Source organism: Microcaecilia unicolor, chromosome 1, assembly GCF_901765095.1.
Source record: "Microcaecilia unicolor chromosome 1, aMicUni1.1, whole genome shotgun sequence".
NCBI classification, from domain to species: domain Eukaryota; kingdom Metazoa; phylum Chordata; class Amphibia; order Gymnophiona; family Siphonopidae; genus Microcaecilia; species Microcaecilia unicolor.
Window position 1 is genome coordinate 69,684,706 of NC_044031.1, and position 14,464 is coordinate 69,699,169.

The following is a 14,464-nucleotide window of genomic DNA, read 5'->3' on the forward strand; positions in this document are numbered from 1 at the left end:
TTTCCCGATCTACACTTAGGCAAAGCAATAGTTTGTAGTTTATTTTAGTAACATATTTGCCTTCCAATAGATTAGTTTTGCTAACTTTAGCACATGGCCATTAATACAAAAAATAGAAAGCCAGCCATCTTACAGTTGAGGTAAAAATGGCCTTAGCAAGTGAGAAACCTGCATGAGCGCACTAGGACCCCCTTTTACTAAGGTGCGCTCACGTTTTTAGCGTGTGCTAAAATTGGGCGTGCACTAAACGTTAAGACACCCCCAATGCATTCCTATGGGCGTCTCTAATGTTTAGCGTGCACCCGTTTTATGCGCGCGCTAAAAACGTGAGTGCGCCTTAGCAAAAGACCCCCTAGGCCACTTTTTATTGCAGCTTAGTACAAGGATCCCTAAAGTCAGGAGCATAAATTCTTTAAATACTGCCTTTTAAAAAATGTACACAATACAATACAATTTCAAGCAGAAAACACCATGCCTGAAATGAAATAAATCCATTACCAAAAACATAAGCAGAAAATACTAACATGTAGTATTTATAGAAAACCCACAAATGCAGGAGAATAAAGAAAGGCAAAGAAGAGGGAGGGACTCAGTGGCGTAGCCCCCCAATATAGACACACACTTTGGACTCAGGCTCCTTCAAATTTGTGGTACCAAATTTATGGCTGGCGGGGATGCTCAAGCCCCGCCAGCAGAAGAGATCGCCGCTGGAGTTCACGCCCATGCTGCAGGACGTCAGCAGGCTGCTCAAGCCACCAACGTCAGCAATTCCACATATGCTCAGTTCACGCATTGAACTGAGCATGCGTAAAGTGTTGGCATCGGAAGCCAGAGCACCCGTCCGCTGCTCAGCAGCACAGGAAGAGATTCCAGCGACGATGCTGCAGCTGTGGTGGCTAAGGGCGAGGAGGAGAAGAAGAGAAAATGCTTCTCCCCCCCCAGACCCCCTCCAAAATTAAGTTCTGGCTATGCCCCTGCAGGGACTACTGTAGATTCCCATCCCTAAATCAAGCATTATAAATCAGTTGTGAGATCACATTATTTTATCATTTGTCTGTCACTATAGAAGGGATTGCTATAGCTACCAGAACAGTCTCCAAATGTCACAAAAAACATTGCATATGTGATGGACCTAAAACCACAATTACTTTGAAATTTAATAAAACATTTGCAAGCAAAATGAAGGAAAAAAAAGTCTCACCAAAAGACAAAACCTGCTGATGTTTAGCCTAAAAAGCCTTACGTCTAGCCGGAGTTTCTCTAGACAAATCAGGAAAAATCATCACATTTAAATCACAAAAAGAAATCGACTTGTCACTTGTTTCTGTCTGGCTCTAAAGCAAAGGTGGCAATTAGAGTTGATTCAACCACAATAACAGTTCGGGAGTGTTCCAGGAATCCAGTTACATACTATTAAAACTACTACTCATTTCTATAGCACTACTACATGTACGCACCACTGTACACCTTATATGCAGGTACTTTCTCTGTCCCTAGAGGGCTCACTGTAAGTTCTGTATCTGGGGCAAAGGTCACAAGGAGCTGCAGTGGGAATTAAACCCAGGTAGCCAAGCTCAAAGCCCACTGCGCTAAATCTGGTGATTTAAAGTTTAACGGTTTTTATTCAGGATCAAAAGAACCATACATCAAACAACCGAACAGCAAGTCTAGGCAATAACAGCAATCTGTTACATAATAATAAGCATACAAATAGAGAATAGTCAGTAACACACCTTACAAGATAGAACTAAAAAACTATGATCCCAATTTTGACCCCCTCCCCCATCTTTACCACTCTACCCTTAACTCATTTCCTTTTAACTACAACTGAGATGGCTGGTTGTCTGGACTCTTATGACCCCAGGCCATCTTTGAATTATGTCCATTATTCCTAATCACCCTCCCCAACCCAGCAGAGAACCCCAGGGCATCCCTTTATGTAACAATAACCAACTCTGGAACCTATTCAATAGTGCACTTCTTGCTTTGTGTGATATATTTCATAAATAACAATTCCAGAGAGATATAAAAGCCTTTTTCCTTCTTTGGGAAATATGAGCAGCCCATGCCTCCCATAGCATTAAGGCATGTAATCTATTTCTCCATCACCAAAAGGAGGAAGGCTTCTTCCCCAGTGCATAAGCTTTACTAAGTAATAGGTGAGAGTTTTTATCAGAAGTCCCATATGCTTCCCACTTATTCAGTAAGACTCCCTTCCAAGAACAGGCTACACGCTGACCAAAAATAATCCCCAAGTATCGAGGAAGTGACCTCCAAAAAGCTTGAGTAAAACCTGAGAAATCCCCAAATTCAGCCATGCATTCTAACAGGGTCACAACCGAAGCAGGGGGGTTAACCACATGAGCCAGCAAGTCATCAGCAAATGCTGCCATTTTGAAAGTATCTGTACCCAACTGAAAACCCTGTACGTCTGGATTCCTCCGAATGTCACGAAGCAGGGGGTCTAGAGTGAGAATAAGAGAGGTGATGGCAGGCAACCCTGTCTGGTACTACAAAATATGAGGAAAGGGGAGGAAAGCAATCTCATTCACCCACACTTGAGCCTGAGGCAGGAATACAGAGCACGAATTGCTTCCTGGAAAAACCCACATATTTCATAAGTATCCAGTACCCCAAATAAAAAATCCCACACCACCCGGTCAAAGGCCTTTTCAGCATCAAAGTATGGAGGTAATAGTGTGACCAGATGCCAACTCCAAAGTGGCAAGAATCTTCCACACATTCTTGATAATAGTGCGGCCCTGCACAAAACCCAATTGAGAGTCCCCTTTCATAGCGGGAAGAATATGAGACAGACCATTTGCCAAAACTTTAGCAAATAGTTTGGCTTCATAGCTGAGCAGAGATATTGGTCTATAGGACTCCGGTTTCTTCGTGTCACAACCTGGCTTTGGTAGAACAACTATCTGGGCTAGCCGTAAGAACTCGGGCAACTGTCCTTCTCCCACTATAGAGTTAAACATAGAAGTCAGTGTGGGTACATGCTCCTCCATCAGCAACGTATAAAATTCCCCTCTGTAACCATCAGGTCCCGGAGCCTTTCCAAGGGAGCCCCTTTGTATAGCCCAAGACACCTCCTCTTCTCTAAAAGGGGCATTTAGCATAGTCAAGCTTTCCAGGATCTAAGCGCAAAAGATCCAAACCAGATAGATACATGGAACTTTCCAATGAGGGAGGATCATGAGACGAATACAATTGAGCTTAATAAGATTAATTTGGCTCTCTCTACTTTCTAGAACCCCATTGGAGGAGTACAAAGTATCAATCTTAAAGGGGCCCTGATGAGGATGGGTCAAGCAGGCTAACAATCTACCACTCTTATTTGCATGTTTGTATAGCTGATATTTAAAATAAATGTGCGATTTTTGGATGCTTCATAACAATCCATCATGGCTTCTACTTCCTAGTATCCTCCATTACCCTTTCCTTAATGTTTTTAGTCTCATGAATTAATCCAATGGTCTCTAATATTTCTCAAACCTCACACTAACACTATTTGCTTTTGTTTCACCTAGAATGTAAACTGAACTGAACCCTGGAAAGGGGATATTAGCGGTATGAAGAACTGATTTGAATTGAAGTGTTGTAGTGAACCAATTCATTTAAAGTACGTTGCAACTCTAAAAGCGGAGTTTTGACCTAAGCATTATGATTGATCCCACTGAAGCATCGCAAGCTGGTAACCTCTCTTTCCAAACAGAGTAGTTCCCATTCCCTGACTTTCTTTTGGTGACTAACATTGGCTATGATCTCTCCCCTGAGCACTGCTTTAGCAGTATCCCAATACAAGATAGGAGTATCCACATGAGCAACATTCGCTTCTTTAAATGTTTGCCATTTCTGCGAGAGAAAGTCTAGAAATCTCTCGTTCCCATATAGGCAAACTGGGAGCGTCCACTGATATGATTCTGGAGAGGCCCCAGGCAACTCCAATTGAGCGGGCACTAGAGCATGGTCCCATATTTTGCTGGATCCAATCTCCGCTTCTTCTATTGTCGTAAACAGCGAGAGATGAAAATGTAGTCAATCCTGGACATGGTGGAGTGCGCTCGAGACAAGCAGATCTCGATCCACAGGATGTAAAATGTGACAGATATCCACCAAGTCCAAGACCTAACTCAGTAATGGAATACCCTGGAACATATGATAGGATCCACTTATTTTCCCATGTGATCGGATTCACCACCTCACTGAAATCCTCTCTCACCAAAAAGGGAACTCCATCAAAGCTCTGGAGGTGACGAAGAATCTGCCTATAAAAGACTTTACAATCATTCAGTGCATATACATTACAGAGAAGCAAAGGCTGGTGTTCAATAGTTAAGTGAACCATCAAAAAATCTGCCAGCACCATCATAAATAATTTTGTGTGTGGTAAACTGAATCCCTTTCCTAATGACACCCACCTTTTTGTCTCAAGCTGGAGACTCAAGAATCAACCCACCTGCGACAAAGCTTCTGATGCACCTTAGCATACAAGTGTGTTTCCTGAAGAAGAGCAATGGACACCCTCTGTTGATTTAGTGCTTGGAGTATTTTCTGTCACTTAATTGGTGATGAAATACCACCCACATTCCAGGTCACTACAGTGAAGAGCATTATGTAACATCACTGAACAAGTGGTACATAAAGCTGAAAACCACTCTAACAGAGCAATAGGGGTATCCCAGCCAGTACCCCACCACTCCAATCAAACAACCAACAATTGCAAATTTTCCCACGTGACAGTCTAGGATTCCCTGCCTACCTTCACCCTCCCCACCGCTAACAATAAGAGCCCTACCTTTACCTAACCTCTCCCCTCTCCTAATGGGCAACCATAAGGTGCCCCCAACTAGACTAGACTTTTTTTTAACAGAGTTAGAAGAAAAAATATATAGACACCCAACACCCCCCACCAAGTAAAGCATCAAAAACACTTATAAAAACTTAAAAGCAGCAACCCCCCCCCCCAAACAAAATGGCCAGCTAACCTACATACTCAAGAGATCCGCTAAGCTGAAAAATACAAACATTGAAATGAAGTGGAATATACCCCCCCCCCCCCCCCCCCCACCATCCCCAGAGGCCCCAGACTCAAGACTGAAAAATCTCAAGCATCATTTGGATGTGCTCGGTCTATCTCATTCCAGTTAATCCACATAGGCTTGGGCCGCCACTACGGTGTTGTAGTATTGTAGAGCACCATTGTAATTAACCCACAATTTAGCTTGATATAGTAAACTAAAGTGTATTTGTAGTTTATGTAGGTGGCCACAAAGCGGAGCAAACTGGTTACACTGAAGCGAGACTTTGGTGTAGTAGTCCTGAAAGAACAAAATCTTATGTCCTTCATAGTCCAATGTTTTACCACTTCTGAGAGCAGACAATACCTCCATCTTATGGTGATAATGGAATAGTCTAAAAATGGCTAGCCTGGGGTGATACATGGTTGATATTTTGGGTCCCAAGCAATGAGCACATTCTATCCATAAAGGGACAGCAGTAATTTGATGTTGCAAAAATCTAGGGAACCGGTTTCTAGAAATCTCCGTAATTCTGCTTCTTGTACCGATTCCGGTAATCCAACTAGTCTCAAATTATTCCTTATTCTAGGTCATCCACCTTTTCTTTGAAGGAAGCAGCCTTATCCTGAAGACGCTTGATTTCCAGTGAAGATTCCTGAGCTAAGGACTCAACTTCTCCCGCTCTTTGTTGAGCCTCCTGAAGATCTTTGGTTAGAGTAGTGAACCACTGTTCCAAGCCATCCAACGTATCAAGAATTAGTTGGAATTATGTGCCTATGGCCTGCTCCACAGCCAGGTATACCTCTGTAACAATTTCAGAACCCATTCGGAGCCCCTGAAGGCGAGGGAAGGGCATTTTTCTCCGCCATTTTTAGGCCTCCACGATTCTTCTCTGTGTCTTTTCTGGGACCATAGGATGCCTCCCCATAGATAGCAACAATAGGCCATGGCCTCAAATGGTACACAAAATATCACAGAAGCGCCTCCAGGAGGGAGAGAGCAGAGAAAAAAAAAAAGTTGTGAATGCACTGCCAAGGAAAGAGAAAAAATATGAATGGTACATGAGCAGCCTGAGAGTGAGGAACACCTCGAGAACTGGAGGGTAGAGACCAAATGAACCACCTCTCAGAACTGCCAAGGCCTCAAAGTAGAAAACATCCACCGATGTCGCCTGGACAAGAATTTGGGCTGCCTGCACTGAGCAAAAGGCCTAAGGGGCCACAGCTCACACCACTGTCGCTCTGTGAGTCTCACCCTGCCTCCAGCACCCAGGAGCCGCCCGGTCCAATTCCAAGGAGCAGCTAGAGTGAGAGCTCGATGCGAGGTGGATCTGCCTGCCTCCTTCTCTTACAGCAGCCACTGCACATGGGCTTGAAGGGATTTGCGGTCTTTTCAGCCAACCTCGCTGAATGCTCCAGCACTTGAACATTGACTCTCTCCCCTCCACAGGCTGTGCCTAATCAGTGCCTCCCTTCTGCCACTTCATTGCGGGCCAGCCGCCCTACCTCGCCTCACTCCGCTGATCTCGCAGACCAGAACTCCACTCTAACCATGAACGATGGTGTGCTCTCACGCATCAACAGCTCCAGTCCTGCACTTCAGAGCAGGATAACACTGCTACAGAGCTAAAAGCAGGAGTGCCTCCAAAGGAGGTAGGCTAAATACTGAAGATGAGGCTAATGCTGTTACTTGGGGAGTTTCTGGGTCGCCTAAATCAGGGGTCTGCAGGTGGGAGCTACAGGAGCACAACATGTAGTGGCCATCTTGGCCGATGGCTCTACCAGAAGGATGTGGCGATTTAACAAGGGGGATCCTTGATAAAATATTTTGCAATACATGACTCATGTCGGAACATCAGCCCCCTGAGCTGACATTTCCAGGTAAGTTTATTGAGAGCTCTGAAGCACTTTAGATTTTGTTGTTTTGACAAGAATGTTATACTTAGAAATGAATACGTTTTAACACAAAGGGTCCAATGAGGTTGGTAGAAGCGACTTTGTTCCGACAAGTACCACTGCTGAGGCCCCTATAATACATACAGTACTAACTTGTAAAGTTTATACTCAGGAACTATGGTTACGAATTATTATTTGGTGGATATTACTTTGATTAAAGTAAAAATGTGATAGCTCCTGCTAGTTCTTCTCTCAGCTGTTCTGTTGCTTATTCTATCCATTGTAGTTGGATTTAATTCTACTGTTTGGGTGGAGGGTTTTTGGGTTGTTTTTTTAATATCACCAGCCTGGCCCTTTGAAAGATAGGCCTAAATTGGAGCCTGTTATCTTTACATTGCTGCAGCCAGCAGCTTTCAATATTTCCAGCTGTAGTACCACAAGATGAAATGTACCAAGGGATTTGTCAATAACCTGCGGTACTGAGGTACAATAAGTGAATCCCTCGGTAATTTTCATGCAGTAAACTAGTATACAAATGTGCTATTTGATTGTGGTCAGTCAATACGGACTTAAATGTTGAAAACTGGAGGAAATCTGTTTTATATACTTTCAAAACCTTCGAAAACGTGCTCTGAAATTTTTTTTAAGTCAGAGGCTTTTTTTTTTTTTGTAATTACCCAATATAGATAGAATTCCCAGGAAATTGTAATTGCTTAAATCATGATTGCTGATTTTATTTTTTTTTTAATGGCGTAGACTTATTTCTTTTTTTTTTTAATTTATTGCTTAGACTGCTGCTTTTAACTCCATATCCCTATTCACCTCTACAGTACCCCTGTATGTTTTATCTTTCCCACCAAATTAATTCCCTTATTTGTCCTGTTTGTCTGTCCTTATTAGATTATAAGCTCTTTCGAGTAGGGACTGTCTCTTCATGTTCAAGTGTACAGTGCTGCGTACGTCTAGTAGAGCTACAGAAATGACAAGTAGTAGTAGTAGTACTTAGTCCAATATGGCTGAAAGTTCAAGGATCTTACAATAAAAGATGTATCATGAAAACTTCATCATCTGTCCTGGACAGACACTAGTACATACAGTTCAGGTGCTCGCTTTGGAGTGAAAATTCAGCATCACCCACCTGTTAACTATTGACGTGTGCCCCCGATACACTGCCAGGCACTGGCCCGTCGTCAAATCCCACTTTCTAGCTGTGTGATCAGCACTGCACGTGAATGCGGCCTCGTTTTCTAAATAGCAGAATGTGATGTAGCTTTCATGGCCTAGGGAAGAAAAGTGAAAGAACACAAACAGCACATTCAGAACAACAAAAACTAGCTTGGAAACAAAACTGCAGAGCTGCCAAGCTACCCAGTTATAGCAGGGTGACTTTTTGCCCACTCAAAAGGAGATATGCGTTTAGCAGTGAGAACCCAAAAATTATCCACACAAGTTGAGGGGACTGGCACTTCCCAGTTAAGGTGAGAAGGAGTGCAGGGTAATCTGAGCTATCCCACACACAATTTCTTTTTTTTTTTTTTTATATATTTGTGCCCTTTTTTTCAAACAGTTGCTTTTGATTTCAGCTTCTATAAATGGCATGAATCAGAGACTTAGGAGCATTTTTACTAAAGTGTAGTACATGCTAATATCCGTTAGCACACCCTAAGCTTGAGTAAAAGGGCCCCTTAGTGTATTACCATTTTCTATTAATGCTTCTGGGTTAAGTTCATTATTGTGGAGCACTGGGGTATATTTAAGTATTTATCCTATATTTAGATTTAGAAACAGAGAAAAATGTAGGCAGATAAAGACCATATGGCCTATCCAGTCTGCCCATCCATGCCATCTATTCTCCCTCATTCCCTTAGAAACTTCCAAGCTCTCTTTAATGCAAATACTTTTTTCCTCTCCACCATCACAAGTTCTTTTCCTCCAGAAATCCCAACTAATCTCATCTCCTATTCTGACTGGGCAACAGGAGGAGGAGGAGGAACACAGTGGTGGTCCTCAGGCAGAATCTTCCCTGTCTTCCATCTTGGCTGGAATACTGCTTTGGATTGCAAGGACAGCAGACTGGTGTGGTCAACAGAGGTGGACAAACTATGGTACACTGCAGTTGCTCCCTCTCTCTCTCCTTCTATCCAGTCAGCACGGGGGAAGGGAGTTACAGTGCACCATTCCCAACACTGCCACAAACCTCTGCTTCCAAGGGTCAACTCAGCTCCCTATCTCCTGCTGCGATTCACACAAACCAGTCCATTCTATGGAATGGGCCAGATTTTGCAGCCATTCCCAGAATAGTGAGTGACCAAGTGACGGCTATTATATTTACCGACACTAGATACGATTAGAATTTCAGGGATCTTTCACCCACAACCGCCAAAAGCTGAAGCACTCCATAGGTTTGTTTCAAGTCAAGAAAGATAACAGGTAAGAATCTGACGAGGGAAAATCTCTCAAGATCTCCTGAAAGCCACATCTGATGATGTTCCAGAAAATACAGTCTGAGCATTTAAATATAACTTTTATGGGGGAAAAGAAGGGACGAGCCACAAATAACTAGCAGTCCTTTACAGACCACCTCATAGCAGTTCTAGAGCCTGCCCTTTTCTTCGGTGAAAACAGTGTCACAAATTATATTTCCTATAAGTAAACAACATGAGGGTTTCAGGATCTAAGACAGTTCTTCCTCCTGTGAAGCTTTATTACCCCATCACCCAGCCTCAAGCAGGAGTATCTTCTACTGTAATAAAACTCACCCTCAACGTTCTGAGGACACTGACGTCAGTGAAGCCAAGCCCTGACTTCCTTCAAAAAGGTTCGAAGGTTCGTGGTGGTGAAGCCACCAAAATCGCTCCGGGCCCCGCCCTCGAGGGCGGAGCAATGGCAGAACAACGAAGGGGTTGGCAGGGAGGGAGGCAGGGGGGGGGGGGAAATCGCTCCGGGCCCCGCCCTCGCGTCAAACGTCATGACGTTGGGGGCGGAGCAATGGCAGAACAACGAAGGGGTTGGCCAGGGAGGGAGGGAGGGTGGGGTGTTGGCGACGAAAACCTTGCTAGCGCCCGTTTCATTTGCTCTGAAACGGGCCTCTTTTACTAGTAATTACTAAAAGCACCACCAGGGCTCATCTGTGCTCCAGTTCAACAGGACTGATGTGTTAAAAAAAAACAACAAAAAACTTCAGGGAAGAAAATCTGGTCCCAATCATTTTTTTAAATCTTACTGGGTTTTTTTTTGGTATCATTAAATTTTTATTGAAATAAAACAAAAGAATACACAGTTCACAAAACATTCCAAAACAGACTGAAACCTCCCCCTCCCCAAACACCCGACCCTGCCCTCACACCTCCCCCCCCCCCCACCACATCCACTTTTGTCTAATTTGAGAAAATACCAACCATGACAGGATGTTTTTATGGTTTACTTAAGAAAGATAGGATCGGTTCCAAGCGCCACACTACATATAAGTAATTTCTGCTCTTCTCTGTAAAAAAAACATTTTTGCACAATAAAGCACCCCAAGCCACTTGCTCTGAAAATAAACAAACCAGGGATTTCAAAACCAAAGACAGTTTTTTTCCCCATGTAGAAGATTTGTATTTTAGTCATAATCCCCCTGAACTATAGCTTTGTTACTGAAAAACACTATAGGTCCAGTTTTGCCGAGGTTCCAGAAAGGGTCAGGGATAAGAATATTAGAAGAGGGAAATGTATATTTATATAGTTAATGAAATGTAAAATCATGCTTGGCTTATCTTCTTGTTCAAGCAGTAAATTCAGAGAGTAGGTGGACAACAGTTTACAGTTTACATCCAGAGCTGGTGTAAGAATATTGGGTGCTCCAGGCCAGGGCTGCTGAGGTGGTGGGGGGGCGGGGGGGGGGGGGAGGGCCCGGTGCCAGCAAGGTCTTCGGAGGCAGGCAGAATGCTCTGTTATCTTGGTCTGTCTGTCTTTCTTCTGCTCCTGTGTGTTGGAACCCAGGTTATTGCGATAACCTGGGTCCCGGCACACAGGAGCAGGAGAGTGACAGACCAAGGGAGGAGCAGACATAGGAAAGTAAGGGGTGGGGGGCTGGCAGCCCAAGTTGGGCAACGGCGGCAATGACCCGGGCCCGGTTCTGTCCCTCGGCAGCCCTGCTCTAGGCAAACCTTCAGCCTTGGGTGTCCCTTAATCTGTAGGCTCCTTGACTTGCCGTCTTCCCCACCCCCAACAATCAATGAAATCTCCCCAACACAACCCTTCCCAGAATAACCTGAGTGAGTGGGCTATTTGAAAACGTCCCAGCTTCCCTGTTGGTAAAAGTGCCTCCTGTTTCTTTCAGTTTTTGTGGTTGTCTACAGCTACTGTTTTGCTTTGACTCTTTGGTAGCCCTTGAAGCTGCTGCTGCCCTAGCAGATGCCTAGTCTTTGCCTAATGGTTGTGCCAGCCCTAGTTACATCAAGGCCACTGGTTCCCCACCACCATTTTAAGTATGAAATCGGTCTCGGTGCGATAAGGCATCCCTGTACATGTTATGTTATATTATATTAATTACATTTGTACCCCGCGCTTTTCCACACATAGCAGGTTCAATGCGGCTTACATAATAAATAGAATTACAAAGTCTTGAAGGAGAATGTTACAAGTTAAGTAAACACAGTAGTAGTGGGGTTTTGAGGATATGTAAATTGAGCATGGAGAGGTAAACAAAGATAGGATGAGCAAAAGGAGAAGAGATTGGGAGGGGTAAGGAGTAGGAAGGATGGAGAGGAAGAGATTGAGGAATGAGCATAAGGAGATTGTGAGACATGGTCAAAGGTATAATAATTGTCGGGGCAGGAATCACGTGGGTGGGCTTAAAAAGTTAAGTTGGGTCATTAGGGTAAGCTTTCTTGAAGAGATGGGTCTTCAACATTTTTCTGAATGGTAGATGGTCGTTGATTGTTCGGATGGATCTTGGCTGAGCTGCCCAAAAAGGAGAAACTGGATGCATAGGAGGTCTTTATTTAATACCTTTGCAGTTGGGAAGGTGTAAATTGAGGTAAGTACGAGAAGACGATGATCTATTTCTGGTTGGGAGGTCGTTGAGGTTATTCATGTAGTTAGGGGATTCTCCATATATGATCCTATGAATAAGAGTGTGGACCTTAAAATGTATTCTTTCTCTGATGGGGAGCCAATGAAGCTTCTCTCAAAGAGGTGTTGCGCTATTGAATCTTGACTTGCTAAAGATAAGTCTGGCTGCCGTGTTTTGGGTAGTCTGAAGTTTCTGCAGGATTAGGGTCTTACATCCTAAGAAAACACTGTTGCAGTAATCTGCATGCATGAGTAATGTGGATTGTACTAGGTTCCGAAGGGTGTCCAGGGGAAGGTATGATTTCACTCGTTTCAAAATCAGCATCATATTAAACATTTTTTTGTGATGAATGTAGCATGGTTTTCAAATGATAACTGGTTATCAATCGTTACTCCAAGTATTTTTAGGTTGTCAGATATGTCAGATATGTTATGCTTTCTAAAGGAGGGAAGATTAGGGTTTTAGGGATTGAAGATACTGTTTTCCTCTGCAGTGTCATCATTCTTATAAACCCTATGGAAATCAAGTATTATTGATAAATTGTTCCACAGGGATCATGGGTAATGAGACCAGACAGCCAAAATTTTTCTGCATGCAAAAAACCTCGTGCTGAACATAAGGAACATATGGTTTTGTTAGGTATATATCCATTAATCACCCACACAGTTTGTCTCACAAGCTCCCCATTACAGACTGAACACAGTATTATGGCTTTAAAGTTTTACTGCAAAAAAAAAAAAGAGCCCAAAAAATTCCTCCAGCCACAGATTTGATGAACAACTTGGCAACGAAGGGGTTAAACCGAGGGGGTCAGCCGCCAGGGCAGGTGTGCCAAAAGGTCTGAGCAAGGGAAGCCAGGCAGGAGTCAGAAGACTGTTTGTGATGCACGGATGAGCAAGAAGAGAGTCAGAGGCATGGAGGCAGAAAAGGAGTGAGCCGAGTCCAGATGGTGGAAAACAGTTACAGAAGAAAGGGGAACAAAGGAAAAAAAGGGGACTGAGTGACTGTGGAATGAAGGAAGGAAGGAAGGGAACAAGGTGAGAGCACTGAATAAAGGAACTAAGGGATTAGAAAATAGATGAAAGGAGAATTCAGGAGAGAAGGTCAAGGCAGAGAAAATGAGAAAGTGCACATGGCAGAGAAGGGGAGAGGCAGTAAACATTGTTGATGTTACATTTTCTCTATAAAACCAAGGTAACAAGAGACGACTGAGCGGAGCGGTTCCAAGATGGCGCTCTGACTGGTCGCACCCGAGTTAGCTGCTGAGGTGACTCTGTAGTTTTTTTGCTGATTTCGCCGCTTCTGCAACCTCTTTGATGGGGAAACGGAGGGGGAAAGTTAAGGAGCGTTCCTCGGCTCCTGAAACGTCCTCGGCGCTACGGCAATCGACTCTTCAGTTCCCGAAGCAACTACCGGGACCTCGGGGAACTTCGACCCCCTCTGCTGCTCTCGACGCATCGGCGTCGATCGAAAGCGCCGACGGGGCTTCTCTGAGCCCTGTAGAACGCATTGCCCCGCCTCAACCCGGAAGGGAATCGCCGGCAGCCCAAGCAGGGAAGGAGAACGTAAACGCTCAGCCAAGCCTGCTCGAGGGAAGGTCTGCGACGATAGAAAATGAAATCCAACTGAAAGAAACACTTCTTCAATCAGCCTCTCAGGTACTTCCTTTGGAAATTGTTTCTAAACTTTCGCAAGTTGGTATTCAGACTCAACCCTTTCCTGGAAATTTAGGCGTGATTAAACCTGCAATTGTGACACTTGAGTCACTATGGGACATGGTGCATAATATTCAGGTCTCTATGCAACCTTCAATAAAAGAAAATACTGAACATATTAAAACTATTTCTCAAGCTGCGCTACTCCAAGCACAGGCATCAGCACAACAGGCCTTGAAACTGGAAAATTTACATATTAAATTACAAGAGAGGGGAACTTTGGAGTCAGCTTTGATTAAGGATAACATTTTTCTTCATAAACGGACAGAATACCTGGAGAATCAGATTCGGAGACTTAATCTTAGGTTTCTCAACTTCCCTAAGTCGCCTTTAATTTCACCGATTGAAATGGTTAAGAAATATATCGTGGACATTCTAGGAATGGACAAGGATTCATTGCCCCCCATAACACGGGCCTATTATATCTGGAACCCACAAGGGGGTGATGGACATCTCCCAGGGAAAGGGGATGGAATGAATTTAACTTCATTCCTAGAGAGCTCACTGGAGATTGTTACACAGAGGTCTACTTTGCTTGTTACTTTTGCTTTCGAGCCAGATCGTAATGCAATATTAAGACTTTCCCTAAGACACTTAGAAAATCTGTTTATGGGATCAAAGGTCCGTGTTTTTCCTGACCTCTCAAGACCCACTCAAGTTAGACGCAGGGCCTTTTTGGAAATGCGTCCGAGAGTGTTGGCCATGGGAATAAATTTCACTTTACGATTTCCTTGTATTTGTAATTTAATGCTTGAGGGTAAACAATTTCAA

The 14,464-nt window shown here is 43.8% G+C and overlaps 1 protein-coding gene across 2 annotated transcripts in view; it reads right to left on the reverse strand.

Moving 5' to 3' along the window:
- The window catches only part of WDR86 (WD repeat domain 86), an 81,120-nt gene that overhangs the window by 64,546 nt on the left and 2,110 nt on the right, over positions 1 to 14,464 (reverse strand). For both annotated transcript variants that reach the window (XM_030189910.1, XM_030189909.1), the window contains exon 3: positions 8,061 to 8,202. In XM_030189910.1, the coding sequence (XP_030045770.1) occupies positions 8,061 to 8,202 (142 nt within the window). The remainder of the gene's footprint in view (positions 1 to 8,060; positions 8,203 to 14,464) is intronic.